The sequence below is a fragment of the Neolamprologus brichardi genome, chromosome 3 (genome assembly GCF_056152115.1).
Source record: "Neolamprologus brichardi isolate AB-2024 chromosome 3, ASM5615211v1, whole genome shotgun sequence".
Lineage (NCBI taxonomy): Eukaryota > Metazoa > Chordata > Actinopteri > Cichliformes > Cichlidae > Neolamprologus > Neolamprologus brichardi.
The window spans coordinates 6987675-7007991 of NC_142106.1; the positions used below are offsets into that span (position 1 = coordinate 6987675).

A 20317-nucleotide genomic window follows, 5' to 3' on the forward strand; every position below is an offset into this window, starting at 1 on the left:
TCCTTTCATATCAAAAATCCTTAAAAGAGTAGTTGTCAAACAGCTAACAGATCATCTGCAGAGGAATGGTTTATTTGAAGAGTTTCAGTCAGGTTTCAGAGTTCATCACAGCACAGAAACAGCTTTAGTGAAGGTTACAAATGATCTTCTTATGGCCTCTGACAGTGGACTCATCTCTGTGCTTGTCCTGCTAGACCTTAGTGCAGCATTCGATACTGTTGACCATAATATTCTATTAGAGCGATTAGAACATGCTGTAGGTATTACAGGTACTGCACTGCAGTGGTTTGTATCATATCTATCTAATAGACTCCAATTTGTACATGTAAATGGAGAGTCCTCTTCACACACTGAGGTTAATTATGGAGTTCCACAGGGTTCAGTGCTAGGACCAATTCTGTTTACATTATACATGCTTCCCTTAGGCAGCATCATTAGAAGACATAGAATACATTTTCACTGCTATGCAGATGACACCCAGCTCTTTCTATCTCTGAAGCCATATAACACACACCAATTAGTTAAACTACAGGAATGTCTTAAAGACATAAAGACCTGGATGGCCGCTAACTTTCTGCTTCTTAATTCAGATAAAACTGAGGTTATTGTACTCGGCGCTGAAAATCTTAGAAATATGGTATCTAAGCAGATTCTTGCTCTGGATGGCATTACCTTGGCCTCCAGTAACACTGTGAGGAACCTTGGAGTCATTTTTGACCAGGATATGTCCTTCAACGCACATATTAAACAAATATGTAAGACTGCTTTCTTCCATTTGTGCAACATCTCTAAAATTAGAAATATCCTGTCTCAGAGTGACGCTGAAAAACTAGTTCATGCATTTATTACTTCCAGGCTGGACTACTGCAATTCATTATTATCAGGATGTCCAAAAAACTCGCTGAAAAGCCTTCAGTTAATCCAAAATGCTGCAGCAAGAGTACTGACAGGGACTAGAAAGAGAGAGCAGATTTCTCCTGTTTTGGCTTCCCTTCATTGGCTTCCTGTTAAATCCAGAATTGAATTCAAAATCCTGCTCCTCACATACAAGGTCTTAAATAATCAGGCCCCATCTTATCTTAATGACCTTGTAGTACCATATCACCCTATTAGAGCACTTCGCTCTCACACTGCAGGCCTACTTGTTGTTCCTAGAGTATTTACAAGTAGAATGGGAGGCAGAGCCTTCAGTTTTCAGGCCCCTCTTCTGTGGAACCAGCTTCCAATTTGGATTCAGGAGACAGACACTATCTCTACTTTCAAGATTAGGCTTAAAACTTTCCTTTTTGCTAAAGCATATAGTTAGAGCTGGACCAGGTGACCCTGAATCCTCCCTTAGTTATGCTGTAATAGACATAGGCTGCCGGGGATTCCCATGATGCATTGAGTTTTTCCTTTCCAGGCATCTCCGAAAACGTTAGAGCACTTATGCAAATATGTGATGTCTTGATGAATCGAGCAGATATTTGAAGTTTACACAGCACCATTCTCGCATGAAAATATCTTAAAAGTTTATTTTGTGACCCAGAAAGAGTAATATTTCAAACTCCGCCACTCTGTGTTCCTCCGCCACTGCCTTGTTTGAGTTTTGGACGAAATGCATTCTGGGATATTGCATTTCGTCATTTCGAGCTGATTGGAGACCAAAGCAGCCAATCAGATTTTTTTGCATCCAAGTCTGTGATTGGCTGGTTTTGTGGCACAAATATAACGGTGTAGAGAAAGAGTTCAGCACGCACGGGCAGAAATGTTGAGAGTGCGAGCAACACATTGCGAGCGAGCGCAAATGCAAAAACTGAGCGAGAGGGGCTGCTATTGTGTGTGTGTGGATAAAAGCTAACACTGAAATAAATTTTTTGCATGCAGCAATGAATTTTGTTCACTCAAATTCAGCTTTTCTTCGCTCAAAATAAATTTCTCCTCAAAATACAAGACTTGCACCTGCAAACGTATTTTACGTGCGCTCAGAATAGTGGCACAAGCATAACGCCATACTTTAACATCGCTGTAGTGTAGCTGCACGTCATTTCGCGCCAGTTTGCTGCATAGTCGTATTCTAAAGCAGATGTCGGACTCGGCTGAAGCGAGTCACTGTCTTATGAAATGGACATATTCCCGTCTCTTCACTTTTCTGAAACAAGCAGACAAGAATATTACAGTAATATGTAAAAACTATCGGCCGCTGTTAATAGCACGAGTAATCTACTGAAGCGCCTGACACAGAGCATAGACGAACACTTCTGAGTGATCCTTGTTCATCATCCATGGATAACACCGTGGCAACTCCTGCTAAGCAGGCAAAACTTGATTTTACTTCAGCAGCACAGAAAGCGTCTGAAGGTGAGCTTAAAAAATGATTGCAGGCTACATTGTGGAAGAGATGCTACCGCTGCGTACTGTAGAGTCTCCGTCTTTAAAAAAGATTCATTTATTATTTAAAGAGTTTAATTTCTATTGTTTGTCCACTCAAGGTTTATAGGGATTTTAAAAAGTATTTAGTTAAATTACTTATTTAGTAATTAAGTTACTTTTCTGACACAGTAATTAGATAAGTATTTTAAATACAATATTGACTAAGTAATTACTAATTAGTAATTAATTACTTTTTTAAAGTAACTTACCCAACACTGTATAAATGATAGAAACTTAAACCTGGTTCCTGAACCAGCTGAAGCAGATCTGATCTGGAATCAGAGCAAACAAACCACTGAGCAGCTGTATGTAGAACAAGCTTTGACACCTATATTCCCTTTATGCTAGAAACATGAAACCAAAAAGTTACACATGAATGAATAAATCATTTAATTACAAAAAAAATGTATCATTGAAGTGAAGTGTGGAGGAGGAGCTCAGGTTCTTAACTCCACTTTCCAGATAATGTGGTTGAGTTATTTCAGTGTGAACAAGGATGTGGTTTAAACAGAGAACAGAGTTCATCCTCTTTAGCTAAAAACGTAGAAATAGAAACTTAAATGATAGAATGAGGCAAAGATGTGACCCACTTTTCTCACCGGTACTGCCCCACTGTGGCTGTGTCGGTCTGCATCTGCTCATAGTGGCTCCACAAAAGCCCCAAAGGCATGGGAGGGCATTTGTAAAGGTGGATCATCAACTGGTCATATCGCATGATCCAACTCAGCAGTGAAGAGCTATCCACACCAGGAATACTTTTACTTATACTTTTTACACTTTTTGTTTATATATCATCAATCCCACCTTCCAAGATTGGGTACCAAACCCCACACTCTGTATAAAACTACCAATACTTCGTGAAGTACCCTATGAAATCTACTATATGTGAATGCTGCACCACTGACAATCCACATTGTGACCATCACTGAAACCAGCTAGCTGATCTACACTTTGGCAGCATTGATCAGTGAGGAACTTGGCTACAAGATGAACAGATACAAGGAGCAATGCCCTCCATGGAGAAGGAGACTAGAGGCCAAAATCAAGGTAGCACAGACGGCGATTAGCCAACTATTGAAGCTGCAGAAAGGTGTGATGAAGAAAGGGATGCCTAAGAAGTACAGCAAGCAGCCCATACCTGAGGCCTTGTACACCGCTACTCACAGCCTTGGCCAGTTACAAAGTGGTATACCAGAGAGACAGAAACCAGGAGAATAAACCAGCTCTACTCCATATCCAGGGTGCACTCTCAGTGGCAGGGGAACAATATGGGAACAGCCCCACCAAGCCCGGAGATGGAGCTATAGTGGAATATGGGAGGAGGATGCACACCATAATAGCAATGCTCAGTGGCTAGTGGAGCTAGAAGAGACCACAGCAAATTCCCTAAACAGGGACCAGTAACTATCACAGGCAGACCTAGAGAAAGGGCCTCAAGTATAAAGAGTTGGACATGGTTCACACCTACTGGCTGACTGCACTCCAAGAGTGTCTGGCAGTACAAATGAACCAGCTGTTAATTGGCCGGATATTCCTGACTCCTAAGGATCCCAAGAAGGGACCGGTCCCATCCAACTAACAACCAAAACCTGCCTCAACACAACATAGAAGCTCCTGTCAAGCATCATAGCCCTACATGGCCTCTACATGGAGGACACAAGGCTGCATGCCAAGAATTTATTCATGATCCAAACTAAAGCTCAGAATCACCGGGGGACACTTGATTTCACAGATTTTTCAGAAATTATGTTATTAAAACAGTGTTTACTTATAAAGTTTTAGTTTTTTGACAATGTAAGCTTATCTTTTTCTTGGTCTTCTGTGTTTGTGCAACAGCTTTCAGAAACAGGGTTTTAATTCAAGCTATTTTAAGAACAACAGACTCTGCAGTATTTTAAAGATTGGTTTTTTTTTTGTTTGTTTTTTAAAAAAAGCCAACTCGTACCCCATAGCAGAAAAACCACAGAGGAAGAGGAAGAGGGCGGCTTTACTTGGTGTCAGTGAGAGAAATGAAAAAAAGCTCAAATGAGTGAGAAGGACGATGAAGGAAACATCTGTGCTGTGTCTGCTCTGTAAGTAGAATCTCTGTGTTTGTTTGAATTCTTGTACTTTGACTGTCTGCTCTCCTGATAACTGATGATGGAGGAGAAGACATGAAAAACAAATCAGGCTGAATTCAAGTTCAAAACACCACGAGGACCAACTGCAGGTCTGAACTGACTCTTTATCTTTGCTCAGGAGTCGAGGAAACACAGCAGGCAGTGAAAAGATCAAATCATTCACTCATTATATCAACACAGCTGCACAGTGGACACATGACTTTACTAGGTTATTTAAAAGAAGTGGATATTTTTCTGTATGTCGCCTATGGAATGATATTTGTGTCCTAACAAATGTGCGAGCAAATAAATTATGCAAGAAATTTTACTTAAAGGGCAATCAAATTTGTCACTCGTAGAACTCTGCTGCCGTGCACACAAAGAAGCCATTGTGCACCCGCGAGTGTCTGCTTTGCATGTGCTGCTCCAGTCTGAGGGAGTGTTTTTCAACTTTTTGTGTCATGACACATTTCATAGATTAAAAATATCCTGCAGCACACCACCAACCAAACATGTTCCAAAATAAAACACTGCAGCCTAACATATAATGGCAAATTAATTTATCAGTTTGTTTATACTCACCCAGTGTAAAACCTGGGCCTGTACAGTCAAAGGAGCTTGCAAAGAAAAGCGTCTGGACTTCTTTAAGTTACTTGAAGACGTTTCACCTCTCATCCGAGAAGCTTCTTCAGTTCTAAGGTCAAATGGTGGAGAGTCCCAGATATAAACCTAGTGGGAGTATCCCCCCACAGAGGGACAAAAGGACCCCCTGATGATCCTCTAATCGCCTGAGCCAAGGTGTGAAACTGGGTGTGGGTCCCAATCAGCCAGAGTTTCGGGTGAGTTCATTGTGAAACCTGGCCCCACCTTATCATGCGAATTCCTGAGGTCAGATGGCCCAGGATGTGAGTGGGCCTTAAGGCGTCTGGGAAGGGATCTCAAAACTGGATTATAGATGGCAGACAGTTGGTGTCGTAAACCACCGCCTCTGTTCAAAGATGGTCGCTCACAGTGGACATAGATGGCTTCTTTCACTCCTCTTTCAAACCATCTGTCCTCTCTGTCCAAAATGTGAACATTGGCATCCTCGAAAGAGTGTCCTTTATCCTTAAGATGCAGATGGACAGCTGAGTCTTGTCCTGTGGAGGTGGCTCTTCTATGTTGTGCCATGCGCTGATGAAGTGGCTGTTTGGTCTCTCCAATGTAGAGGTCTGGGCATTCCTCGCTACACTGTACAGCATACACCACATTGTTAAGTCTGTGTTTTGGCGTTTTGTCTTTCGGGTGAACCAGTTTTTGTCTGAGTGTGTTGCTGGGTCTGAAATGCACCGGGATGTCATGCTTGGAGAAAACCCTCCTGAGTTTTTCTGATACACCGGCTACATAGGGGATGACAATGTTGTTGCGTCTGTCCTTCTTATCCTCCCTCGCTGGTGTCTGATCTTCTTTTCTGTGCCTCTTTGCTGACTTTAAGAACGCCCATTTAGGATAGCCCATTTTGACCCAGGTGTCGTCTACATATCTGTACCAGTGGCTGGGTATCAGTGTGTGAATGTGTGTGTGAATGGGTGGATGACTGGATATGTAAAGCGCTTTGGGGTCCTTAGGGACTAGTAAAGCGCTATATAAATACAGGCCATTTACCATTTACCATTTACCAGTGGCTGGGTACTCTTCCTTTAAAAGAGCCAAGAGCCTTCCTATCCACTTCCTCCATGTAAAGGTTGGCTACAATAGGTGACACGGGGGAGCCCATGGCACAGCCATGTTTTTGTCTGTAAAAGCCTTCGTTGTATTTGAAATATGTAGTGGTGAGGTAGAGTTCTAACAGTGTGCAGATCTGATCGGGTGTGAAGTTGGTCCTGTCCTCCAAGGAGCTGTCTTCTTGTAGTCGTTTTCTGACAGTCTCCACTGCCTCCGTGGTGGGTATGCAAGTGAAGAGAGAGACTACATCAAAGGACACCATGGTTTCATCTGGATCCAGGGTAAGTTTCTGGACCTTGTCAGTGAAGTCGGTGGAGTTCTTGATGTGGTGTGGGGTGTTCCCCACGAGAGAAGCAAGGATGGTAGCAAGGTGTTTTGCAATGTTATAAGTGGCTGAGTTTATGCTACTGACTATGGGTCAGAGTGGGACAGCTTCCTTGTGGATTTTAGGAAGTCCGTAAATGCAGGGTATGGCATCCCCTGGGTAAAGGCGGTGATATGTAAGGCGGTCAATGATTTTGTCCTTTTCAAAGTCTTGAAGGCAAGCTATAACTTTCTTTTTGTAGCTGCTTGTGGGGTCTCGCTTTAAGGCTTCGTAGGTATTGTTGTCACTGAGGAGAGTAGTGATCTTTGTATGGTAATCTGTAGTGTTTAGGACCACGGTGCATCTTCCCTTATCAGCTGGTAAAACAGTGATGTTGTGGTCTTTGCTCAGGGAAGCGACGGCCTTCTTTTCCTGTATTGTGAGGTTGGACGGAGGGACTTTGGCACTGGAGAGGGTGGCTGAGACTTTCATCCTGATTTGCTCTGCTTCTGTCTGTGATAATTTATTAATCCGTATGGCAAATTCTGTGGCTGTGATGAGGTCCACTATGGGCAACTGTTGTGGAGAAATGGCAAAATTGAGTCCTTTGGCTAATACTCTCTTTTCAGGTTCAGTGAGATTCCGGTCTGAAAAGTTCTTTAACCATTTATCCTGACTGTCTTCAGGTGTGTTTTCTTCTCTGGGTTGTGTAGGTTCAGATTCAGAATGAGGAGTGTGTGTTTTTGAAAGCAAGGTGTGAAATTTCCTGCGTTGTCTTTCTTTTCCTTTAGAGTGTTGGGCCCGCTGAGCCTTGTCCACAAACTTGTAAACCTCTTCTAAGATTGGAGAGGGTAGAAGGGTTTCCAGTTCCTGCAGTCTGACTGATCTTGATCTGGAGGGCATCTATAGTGAAATGGACCTGTCTTATCCTTTCACTTAAAAGGTGATTTTGTGCTCTCTGTAGAATCAAGTCTGCTCTGTATCCCCTGACAGTGGATCCAAGGCGCAGGCTCTTAGGAACAACTCTGCTTTGTCTACATCTTAGGTTGAAAAGGAGATGGTTCCTATAATCCGCTAGTTTCCTTGATTCCCTTTCATACTCCCGCATCAGTTGAATGGTGTTCCTCCCAAAATGTACTGTGAAGGTTCTCAGTCATCCAGGTCATCGTAGTCAAAGGAGCTTGCAAAGAAAAGCGTCTGGACAAATGGTGGAGAGTCCCAGATATAAACCTAGTGGGAGTATCCCCCCACAGAGGGAGGACGTCTTCAAGTAACTTAGTTACTTGAAGACGTCTTCAAGTAACTTAAAGAAGTCTAGACGCTTTTCTTTGCAAGCTCCTTTGACTACGATGACCTGGATGACTGAGAACCTTCACAGACACTGGGCCTGTATAGATGAACACAAAGATGATATTCTGGCTGGAATGAAAGAAATTAAAGAAAATTAAAGAAAGGCATACACGAAGCTCTTCCTCAACAGCTCTTAATCTCTCTCTGTTTTTAATTTTTATTGCAGCCATGCTCGAAAAGCTTTGCTCACATAGATATGTTGTGGGAAATGGGAGCAATGTAAAAATAGCTCTGCTTGCCAGATGGGGAACTCCTTGGCAGCAGTCAACCAAAAACTGTCTAAAGATAGATCAGCAAAGCTCAGCTTTAAACCATGGTCTTGTTTCAGTTCAGTTAGTTCCTCCTCCTCCTGCAAAGTCATATCCTTTCCAGTAACTGCTGCTGAGCTATATGGTTCCCTTACCCAGTCAAGGCATTCAGTGGAAACTGAGGGGAAATAAATGGACAACTTCTCCTCAAGCATTTTCAAATGTTTACCTATTATTTCACACAGTGTGGCAGTTTTGATATCTCCTTGCCATTGCTGAGTGAGTGGGAATACGCCAAGGTTGGAATTTTCCAGATGTTTTTGCCAGAGGTTCACCTTTGAATGGGATTCATTCATTTTATGTAGTCAAGACCGCCTAAACTAAGACCAAAACAAGACAAGACAAAGTCGTGACCAGACCAAGACCAAGACCGAGAAATAAAGTCTTTAAACTGCAGCCAGATGCTGCTTCATTTATGGGTGTCAGGCATATTTATGTGTTTTTGCGATGCACTCGCCACTGGTCAGTCCAGCTATGATTGGAGCACAGCTGAGCCACTGTGTGAAAGCTGAGCAGCGAAAGGAAAATAAGTGAGGAGCCGGCTCTCGCTCAATGGAAGTCGACTCTTCTGATTCAGTACAAAGCACTCTCTAAGCATGGCTCTTAGAGCTGATGCTTTTGCGCATGACACATTATGAAACGTTACGTTGTTTGTCATGGATACTGTTGACTCCAAATCTCCCGACCACTATGTCGATCTGAGACAGCATGACCGAGACAGCGAGACCAAGACAAGACCAAGACCAAAGTCTGTCGAGACCAAGACAACATAAAAGTGGTCTCGAGACATCCAACTCTACTTTTCAGAGGTCTTGTCTTGACAAAGTTTACCATGCACACAACTTCATCCAACACAGGAGCTACACCTGCTGGCAAATTCTTGGCAACGAGTGCCTTGCGGTGCAGAAAACAGTGCGTAACAATAACATCTGAAACGAAACCTTAGAGTATTTAAAAGTAGAATGGGAGGGAGAGCCTTCAGTTTTCAGGCCCCTCTTCTGTGGAACCAGCTTCCAGTTTGGATTCACGAGACAGACACTATCTCTACTTTCAAGATTAGGCTTAAAACTTTCTTAACTGTCTTTTTTAGTAAAGCATATAGTTAGTGCTGGACCAGGTGACCCTGAATCCTCTCTTAGTTATGCTGCAATAGACGTAGGCTGCCGGGGGATTCCCATGATGCATTGAGTTTTTCTTCCTCAGTTACCTTTCTCATGCAACATGTGTTAATAGACCTCTCTGCATTGAATCATACTTGTTATTAATCCCTGGCTCTCTTCCACAGCATGTCTTTATTCTGTCTTTTATCCTATGGCCGCCCCTCCCTGAGCCTGGTTCTGCCAGAGGTTTCTTTCTGTTAAAAGGGAGTTTTTCTTCCCACTTTTGCTACCGTGCTCATAAGGCGTCATCTGATTGTTGGGTTCTTCTCTGTATGAATTATTGAAGGGTTTTTACCTTACAATATAAAAGTGACTGTTGTTGTGATTTGGCGCTGAATAAATAAAATTGAATTGTATCTACAACAGACTTGACTGAGTTATTCCAGTGGTTAGCTGCACAGAGAAAACCACAAAGCATAACAACTTTGCACACCTAACACGCAGCACCTACAAGCATGGTGCATAAAATAGTTATATGAGCTTTTAGATTTACACAGCATGATGGCAACAACCTGAACTGTTTATCCCACTCTTGTTTATTTTCTCAGTATTAATCAATCCAGTGATAGTTGTCATTATTTGCACTGCTTACCAAACAAGTAGGTTCCATTCATCTGAACGTAGCTTTCATCATCTTACAATGCTGTGATTGCAATCTCTGTGAATAGTACTTTTGGTCACTGATCAATGATAAATAGTCTTGATTAGTAATCTTTGATCAGTGGTTTTTAAACAATGGTCATTAGAATTTGCATATTAATAAACTGACTTCACAGCCCATTGCTCCTTCAGGCTATGTCCACACTAGCCCGGATAGATTTGAAAACGCTCCACGTCCACACTAACCAAAAACTCTTATGTTTCAGTACTGCACATGTGTGAAACGCAAGACAATTCGACCTGCCTCATTTCTGCTGCTTATTTACTTTCCTGCTCTTTGAAACATCTCTTTGAAAAGCAGCAAGTTTTTTAAATGGACTAACAATAAGTTGTTGCTGCGAGTAACACAAAAGTACAAAGTTGTAAAAGCAAATGAGAATTAAAGAATTTGAACAAAAATTATCTGGAGCATTACAAACTGATATCAATCCTTAATAGGGCAGTTAAAATTGAAATCAAACAAAACAACTGCTGTATAATGCCCTCGGCCATCTTGGTTGAAGTGGTCACATGACTGTATCATATGACTAACATGCGTCATCGTTTTCGAAAGTCTGTGTTTTCGAGTGTCCGAACTGTGACAGGACAGCTCAATTTACAAATGTATGCGTTTTCGAGAGCGTTTTCAAAACTGTGGTAGCTGAGTTCTACGTGCAAGGAATTTAAATGAAATTATTTTGCTTTGATTTTTTACACATTTATTATGACACAAATATCATTCCACAACTGGGTACTATGGAAATATTAACAATAATTGGGGAATCATGAAGAGTCCACATGTTTGCTTAAGTATAATACAATAACAACTGTTAAATAGGATTTTGTGTTTAGTCTTTACTTGTCCAAACTTCATTAAAACATGTTGCTGTCATCAAATGGAAATATTTCACAGAGACGAGTTTGTATGTTTGTCAGCTGTTTGTGTGGAGTTGTTCTTTATGTTCACCTCAAATCAACCTGAGTGTCATTTCTCTTTAGTTCTGATCTCACTGCTGAGCTGCACAACAAACCAAGGTCAGTAACCTTCTTCTGTCACAGTTTAAACCTGAGAAATGCTCACTGATATGACCTGATTGGGTTCATGTTTCACAATGTAAAGTCTAACAGATCATCAGTTTCTCATTTTAACCCTCACAGCTCGTCTGACTGTGAGTCCCAGCAGCTCTCAGATCTTTGAAGGAAACTCTGTGTCTCTGAGCTGTGAGGAGGACGACAGCTCTGCTGGATGGACTCTGAGGAGAAACACAAGCGCAAGGCAGAGGACTCAGTGTGGAGATGGATGGGGGAAACCTGCTGGTTCTTTCTGTAGCATCAGCTACATATACCCATGGTACACTGGAGTTTACTGGTGTGAGTCCAGAGAGGGTCCCATCAGTAACGTGGTTAACCTGACAGTCACTGGTAAGCTGAGTGTGTGGAGTTAGTGTTGATGAAGCTGTGTGTAAATGGATGAAATGCTGTAGTTTGTCTCTGTGTTGAGGTGGATCAGTGATCCTGCAGAGTCCTGTCCTCCCTGTGATGGAGGGAGATGACGTCACTCTGCTCTGTAAAACAAAGACCACTCCCTCCAACCTCCCAGCTGCTTTCTATAAAGATGGCTCCCTCATCAGGAAGCAGCCTACAGGTCACATGACCATCCAGCATGTTTCCAGGTCTGATGAAGGCCTCTACAAGTGTGACATCAGCGGTCATGGAGAGTCTCCATCCAGCTGGATCACTGTCACAGGTGACACACTCACCTGTCTGTGTTTCTGCAGGTTTCAACATTCACAATGTGACGACAACTTAATGACTGTGTTTGCTTTATTTTAGGCAAACACACCATCACAACTCTATCTACAACCACACCTCCTCCTACATCAACCTTTCCTCCTCGGTCCACCTCCATCACTCTTCCTCCATCAATCTCTCCTCCTGGTTCCCCTCTCATACCTGTGTTGTCCTCTGTTGGATCAGTCTGTTTTGTGGTTCTACTGGCGTTACTGGTTCTGCTGGTGAAACGATGTGTTCACAGGAAACCTGAAGGTGAGACTCAGACTTCCTGATTTTCATGTTTGAGTCTATTTAGTAGAATAATGTTCACATTCATTATGATCACAGTAACAACTTTGTTAAATGTAATCTCTATTTAGATATTTAATTTATATTATTGTTCATTTTAAATCATTTCATCAGATCAAGAAGAAGCTGGAGAAGATGACATCATCAGTCATGTTATATACAGTTACATCAAAACATCAGATTATCAACAGCCAATCGAAGACAGCAAAGGTAACATTTTCTTTCAATTAATTTTATTTATACAGCACATAATCAATGTCAGTCAACAGTCACCTCAAGGGACTTGATGTTGGAAGGTAAAGACCCTACAATGAAAGTGAAAACCCCAGACAATCAAACAGTCCCCTTTGAGCAAATATATGAAACTTGGGACTGTGAAAAACTCCCTTTTCAAGAGGAAGAAACCGCCAACAGAACCAGGCGCAGGGAGGGGCATCCACCTGCCACAACTGGTTGGGCTGCCTCTGAAGTCCCATACAGTAGCTTGCAAAAGTATTCGGCCCCCTTGAACTTTTCCACATTTTGTCACATTACAGCCACAAACATGAATAAATTTTATTGGAATTCCACATGAAAGACCAACACAAAGTGGTGCACACGTGAGAAGTGGAACGAGAATCATACATGATTCCAAACATTTTTTACAAATAAATAACTGCAAAGTGGGGTGTGCGTAATTATTCAGCCCCCTTTGGTCTGAGTGCAGTCAGTTGCCCATAGACATAGCCTGATGAGTCCTGTCCTGCTTGGTGCTGTTCCCAAACCAGGTGCAGATGTTTCCCGCCAGGATGCTCTTGATGGTGCAGGAGTAAAAGTTCTTGAGCACCTTCAGTGGTAGATGGAAGTCTCTAAGTCTTCTGAGGAAGAAGAGACGCTGACGGGCTTTCTTAACCAGGGTGTTGATGTGACAGGACCATGACAGGTCCTGAGTGATGTGGACACCCAGGTATCGGAAACTGTCCACTCTCTCCACTGGCGTGCCACTGATGATGAGGGGTTTGTAATTCCTCGCCTGCTTTGTAGTGAAGTCCATGATCAGCTCCTTAGTCTTGCTGACGTTTAGGAGGAGGTTATTCTCTTGGCACCAGGTCTCCAGGTTCCTAATCTCCTCCAGGTAGGCCATCTCGATGTTGTCGGAGATCAGGCCCACAATAACAGTATCGTCAGCAAACTTGACAGTGGAGGTGGTGTCTGATGTGGCTGCACAGTCATAAGTGTACAGTGAGTACAGCAGGGGGCTTAAAACACAGCCCTGAGGCACTCCAGTGCTGAGTGAGATGGAGGGGGAGACTTGTTTTCCCACCCTCACTGATTGGGGTCTGTCTGTGAGGAAGTTGAGGATCCACTGACACAGTGATGAGCTGAGTCCTAGATCCGTCAACTTGGTGAAAAGCTTAGAGGGAATTATTGTGTTGAATGCTGAACTGTAGTCCACGAACAGCATCCTAACATAATTCCCTCTGCCAGTGTCCAGGTGACTCAGGGATGTGTGGAGCAGGTGAGATATGGCATCGTCTGTGGAACGATTAGTCTGGTAAGCAAACTGAAGTAAGTCGATGGTGGCAGGAAGTGAAGAAGTGATGTGATCTCTCATCAGTCTTTCAAAACACTTCATCACAATTGAAGTCAGTGCTACTGGACGGTAGTCATTGTGGCAAGCGGGCTGTTGTTTCTTTGGAACAGGAATAATAATGGACTGTTTGAAGCACGCGGGAACCACTGCTTGGGCCAGGGAGAGGTTGAAGATCTCCGTGAATACCGGTGCTAGCTGGTCAGCGCAGGCTCTCAGGACCCGGCCAGGGATTGCATCTGGTCCTGCTGCCTTCCTGGTGTTCACCCTCCTGAAGGTGTTCCTCACGGCATGCTCTGTGATGATGAATGCATTGTCTTCACTGGTGCACTCCGGGCACGCGCAGCCGTTTGTTGTTTTAATGGCTGCGGCGTCGAAGCGAGCATAAAACGTGTTCAGCTCATCAGCCAGTGAAGCGTCGGCATTCATCATTGAAGAAGCTGGTTGTTTAGAGTCCGTTATAGTCCGCAGTCCTTTCCACAGGCTCCTAGAGTCGCACTGTCGTAGCTGTGACTCTAGTTTTTCCCCGTAGCTCCGCTTTGCCTTTCTGACCGCACTGCGCACGTTGTAGGACGCAGCCTTGTATAGGTCCATATTACCGGAGACGAGCCCTTAATTGTAGGCAGCGGTGCGTGAGCTTCTGGTTGGGAAACGTTCGGATGATAGATCTTTCTGCTGTGCTGTCCGCTAGTTTCCCAATAAATCCCACAACCGCTTCCGTAAACATGTTGATGTCATCAGAGCTGCGCCGAAACATGTCCCAGTCTGCGTCATCCAGTGCATCCTGCAGCGCGAGCGACCTCCCTCTTGATTGGTGGTTGCTGCTTTTAGCCTTTAGCCCAAGCGATCATTCAGAAATCGAAGGAGTATGGCACAACTGTAAACCTACCCTACCAAGACAAGGCCGTCCACCTAAAGTCACAGGCCGAACAAGGAGAGTGCTGATCAGAAATGCAGCCAAGAGGCCCATGGTGACTCTGGACGAGCTGCAGAGATCTACAGCTCAGGTGGGGGAATCTGTCCATAGGACAACTATTAGTCGTGCACTGCACAAAGTTGGCCTTTATGGAAGAGTGGCAAGAAGAAAGCCATTGTTAACAAAAAACCATAAGAAGTCCTGTTTGCAGTTTGCCACAAGCCATGTGGGGGACACAGCAAACATGTGGAAGAAGGTGCTCTGGTCAGAGCACATACAGGTCACATGTGACCTGTAGAGCCAACTTAGTAAAGTCATATGTGCCAGACACAGAATACCATATAACAGCTTGGACATTTTGTCTACATTTACTGAGTATAGATATCCAAACAAAAGTTCATCCCAATTAAAGCGGAGTTGCATACTAAACCTCAGTTGAGCTGGTCTGTAACTCAGAGTGAATCGATACCCAAAACGTGTTGATCAATGGGCAGGACCAAAACAAGTGGAAGTGTTTTATTCCTTGGGGCCCACAGTTTCTCCAGCAAAGTGATTAGAATAGTGTTTACTTTGTGCAGGTGCAATAAAAAACCTACAGAAACTCTTCCAACCAAAACATCTCCATATATTAGAACTAGTAATTCTCCACTGAAAGGCACACTGCTGATACCAGATGTCATTTGAAATTGCCATATTTGTTTCCCTTTACCATTTTTGTTTAATGTAGATCGTATTCAACTTCATTACCTCTTGTAAACCCTTGTACAATCTAGAAATCACCTTGAGGCCAGGATCTGCATGGTAAGCCTTGACAAATATATTCAAAACGGGAAGAGAGAAAAGATTTGTTTACTTAGGTATAAAGTTATGTAGATAATGCCTGATTTGAAGAAACCTGAAAAAATCCGTATTGTTTAACTGGTATTGATCTTTTACTGATTGGAAGTCCCTAAGAGTTCCCTTATCATGAAACATACAATATGCCATTAAGCCTTGCCCTGCCCATTTTTTATATCTTGCGTCTAATTTATTGGGTAAAAAAAATCAAGATCATAAGCGCACCATCTTAAGATCCTGGCCTCTTCATTCCAATCATTCTTATTAAGAAATTGTAACTAGAGTTTTAAAGGCAAATTAATCCATTGGTTTCCTTGATTAATTTGTTTTTTAATAAGTGTCACATCCCCTAAGCTTGCCTGAATTGGAAAATCTCTTGAGACAACTGTTTCTATTTCTTTCCATCTTGTTTGGTAGTCTACATTGCACCAACACACTAGAGTCCTCAGTTGAGCTGAAACAGCAATCTTTCAAACATGGAAACCCCCTTTATCTTTAGCCAACTGGATAGTTTGGTACTTAATCTGTGGTCTTTTCCCCTGCCATATGAACCTGGAAATTATTTTGTCCCACTCCTGAAATTGTTTATCAATTATCTCAACTGGGAGTGTTAGGAACAGATAAAGAATCCTGGGCAAGATGTTCATTTTGACTGTATCAATACGTGACTCAAAATTTAAAATGGGTATTAAGTTCCATCTTTTAATATCCTCATTTATTTTATAACACAAAGGATTAAAATTTGCATGATATATTTTAGAGAGATCTTTAGTGATATTTACTCCAAGATACTTCATCTGCTCCGAAGTTAATTCAAATTAACTTTAGACATGATTTGGCTTATAATTAAAATATCTTAGTCTTCAATATATTTAGTTTATAATCTGATAGTGAGCTAAAGGTCTCCAGAAGTGATAACATCTTGGGGAAAGTAATATTTGGATTTGTCAAGTAAATCAAAATATCATCAGCAAACTAGGAAATCTTATGCTCTCGACCCATGATCTTAACTCCAGTAATATTAATGCTTTGTATAACACTTTGACTCAGGGCCTCTATGAAAAGAGCAAAGAGTGGAGGACTAAATGGACAACCCTGGCGTGTCCCTCTCTGTAGATCGAAAAAATTGGAAAAAAAAAAAAAAAAAAAATTAGAAAGCACCCCGTTGACTTTGATTCTTACCCTTAGTGATTTATATATATATATATATATATATATATATATATATATATATATATATATATATATATATATATATATATATATATATATATATATATATATATATATATATAGTGCTTGGATGATCATGATAAACGATTGATGAAATCCAAACTTACCCATAACTTTGTATAGAAATTCCCAATTAACCCGATCAAAAGTCTTTTCAGCATCTAAGCTCATAAGGACCATCTGAATTATATTTTTAACTACATAATCAATAACATGTAATGTTTGGCGAACATTATCTTGCATTTGTCTCTGCTTAATAAAACCAGTCTGATCCAAGCTAATTATCCGAAGAAGAATATTTTCAATTCTTTTGGCAAGGATGTATGTGAATATCTTATAGTCTTGGTTAAGAACACTAATAAGGCGATAATTTCCGCAGTCAGGCCTGTCCTTTCCTTCTTTAGCTATTAAGGAAATAGAATCCTCATTCCAAGATGGGGGAATTACTGATGGAAATCCATCTGGGCCTGGAGATTTATTGGGTTTTAATTTTGAGATAGCTTTTTTAATTTCAATTTTGGATATGTCCTTGATTAAGGTTATATTTTGGTTTTCAGTCAGCTTTGGTAAGCAAAGTGAGTCCAGGAAGGATATCATACCTTTATCATCCACTCTAGGTTGTGTGTATAGTTCTTTGGACAATTTTAGAAAAGCTAGCTGAATGTCTTCCAATTTGTACACAATGTTATTTGTTTGAGGATCCTTTATTTTGTGAATTATATTTTCTAATTGTTGGGGTTTTTTTTAATTTATAGGCTAATAGTTTTGCGGATTTACCTCCTACCTCATAGTATCTTTGTTGTTATAAAGCAATATTTTTTTGTATTTCACATGAAAAACTTTCATTAATTTAATTTTTTAATTTTTCTTTTGTATTTCGATTTCAAATTTATATCGGCGCTTATTTTATGGACATCTTCAAGATATTGTAATTGCGCCTGGAGTTTTCTTAAGTGCTCATTTCTCTTCTTTTTTTAAGTTGGTGCTGTTTTCTTAATTCATTTTGGCACTCTTGGCCCTACAGCCGTCTTCATGAATTAATTTCATCTGTCAACCTCACCCATCAAACTCAGGGGGGCGGGGTTAAGGCTGATCGAGTCAAAACCATTGCTTTGGTCTGGTGACCATTCTTTTGATGTGTTTCTCAACAACAACTGTGAACATGTGGAAACTAACTGAACTATGCTTTGAAATACCCTGTCTGCATATCATCAAATACATTTTTTTTTTAGCTGAGAATGTAGTGGTTTAATCAAGATAGAGCCTGTTTACAAAAGTGCTTCAATGATTTCGGAGATGTCTTCCCGCCCAGTCTCAGGGCAAAGCATGTGATACACCCGCTTGCCTCCCAAGCACTTGATCTGTTAAAACTTGCAATGTTCAACCAATATTTTCATTGTGAATATTAATCATGAGGCTAAACAGGCAGTCCAGCTGCTACCTCTGAGCCCAGTACACCGCGGAGCGAGGTCGGAGCTGAACATTTTAAATAAACCAACAAAAACTGAACTCACAGCCCCTTGTTCATCAGTGGGTTAGTTTCAGTTATTGTGCAAATGTACCGTTTATAAGGTTGGGGAACATTAAGGTGCAAAAACCTAAAAAAAAAAAAACCAATACCAAAAGAGGTAATTAGATTACTGTTACTTTCCTGTGAGCACACTGCGTTACTGCTTTACTAAAACTGTGATTTTTTTTTTTTTTTTTTTGCGAGAGTGTCTCATGACAATGACGTAAGCGAGTGCGACGTTTGTGGCAACAGCTGTGTGCAGATCAACAATGGATAATATAACGAGTGTGTGAGAGAGTATGAGCGTGCAGCGTTTAAAGCGTGGAAGTACTGACCTTACTTTGAGTTTGATTACGTAAAAAGTGACAAAAACATTAGTGTCCGGTGTTTGAAGAAAACTTCTTTTTACAGTTGCATATAATTCAATTTTTTACTTGATGCATAAAGTTAAAAGATTAAAACTAATAAAACAAGTTTTAAAAAGAGACTTTTTCATTTGATTACATTTTACAGTGGAACCTCGACTTACGAAATTAATTCGTTCCTGTAAGTCGAAAATTTTCGTAAGTTGAAGCACCCATCGTGCCTTTTGAGTGAACAATAGGCTATAGCAGGGGTGGGCAATCTCAGTCCACGAGGGCCGGTGTCCCTGCAGGTTTTAGATCTCACCTTGGGTCAACACACCTGAATCACATGATTAGTTCGTTACCAGGCCTCTGGAGAACTTCAGGAAATGTTGAGGAGCTAATTTAGCCATTTAAATCAGCTGTGTTGGTTCGAGGACACATCTAAAACCTGCAGGACACCAGCCCTCATGGACTGAGATTGCCCACCCCTGGGCTATAGGCTAATAGCTAACTGCAACAATAATACATTGTTTAATTGGAACAGCGAACCGCAAGTACGAAAGCAAAGAGGTTGTCACATGATTCGGATGGCATTGTGGGCATTCTGGGTTCAGCCAATCAGAGCCATGAACTAGCAAACACCGTCGTAGCTACATGCGGCTGTCTTCTTGTTTGATGGCAGACACTCCCTTCAACCTGGCCAAAAAGGCTAAAATGACCAAAGAAAAAGTGGGAAACAGCTAAACATGAGACATTTTTGGACAAAGTTTGTGTTCTCCATTCTTTAAGCACCGGTTTGAGCACTGTTTAAGCACCGGCACTGTTTCAAAAGTACCGGTTTGGTACTGGTATCGGATAAAACCTAAACGATACCCATCCCTAGTGGTAATGCCTCTCCCCGCTCTGTTCAACTAAAAAGTTTACGCAGACGGACATATTTGCAGGACCATTAATGCCAATATATTCTTTGAATAATAGTCTTTGTATCTGCTAGTTACAGCTGTATCTGCTGTATCACCAGAGCACTGAACCTGTACCGGTTGTCCCACCCCCTAACAGAAGAATCAATATATCAATTAATCAAATAAATATATTTTAATACCATGAACTGTTTTCCTTTTCCTTTTTCATTTCATTTTTTAAATACATAAATCTGAATATTTTTAGCCAGTGCTACATTTGGATTATGAAGACGCTTTTTCCTGACATGCCTGTGTAGGTTCTCAGTCATCCAGGTCATGGTACTCTAAGGAATATGGAAAGAAAGCAACTGGATGTCTTTAAGTTATTATTGTTGTTGTGTTGTTTGTTTGTTTTTTACTTTTTCTCTTCAACCATTTGGACTAAGTTTAGTATGAAGGTAAAATCAGATATAGGTTCATAAAGATTGTTGCTAACTTGAAAGATATGAAAGATTATGAGATCATTGTGGAGCATGCAAGGTAGAATAAGAAGTGAATTGTCAAAATGGTAAAATTAAAAAACAACAACAACAACAACAACAAAAAACCCAAAATATTTTAATTGATGCTGTCAAAGCCTGGAATCACAGTTTTTAAATTTATAATATTGTGTCCTTTATCCAAAATGTGAAAATGTGAAAAAAAAGTCAGATATAATCATATATCTTTAACACTGTACTTATTGAGTGTTGTTCACTTGGGGCGATCGTGGCTCAAGAGTTGGGAGTTTGCCTTGTAATCGGAAGGTTGCCGGTTCGAGCCCCGGCTCGGACAGTCTCGGTCGTTGTGTCCTTGGGCAAGAAACTTCACCTGTTGCCTACTGGTGGTGGTCAGAGGGCCCGGTGGCGCCAGTGTCCGGCAGCCTCGCCTCTGTCAGTGCGCCC

At 41.5% G+C, this 20317-nt stretch overlaps 2 protein-coding genes across 2 annotated transcripts in view; one reads left to right on the forward strand and one right to left on the reverse strand.

The window, feature by feature from the left end:
• Positions 1-20317, reverse strand: part of LOC148103302 (polymeric immunoglobulin receptor-like) — a 796664-nt gene that overhangs the window by 247053 nt on the left and 529294 nt on the right. The gene's annotated exons all lie outside the window — the stretch shown is intronic.
• On the forward strand, positions 4420-12042 carry LOC148103314 (high affinity immunoglobulin gamma Fc receptor I-like). The gene is made up of 5 exons (XM_087839471.1): positions 4420-4484; positions 10976-11011; positions 11135-11398; positions 11478-11723; positions 11810-12042. The coding sequence occupies exons 1-5, from the start codon at positions 4454-4456 to the stop codon at positions 12040-12042; spliced, it is 810 nt and encodes a 269-aa protein (XP_087695597.1). The 5' UTR covers positions 4420-4453.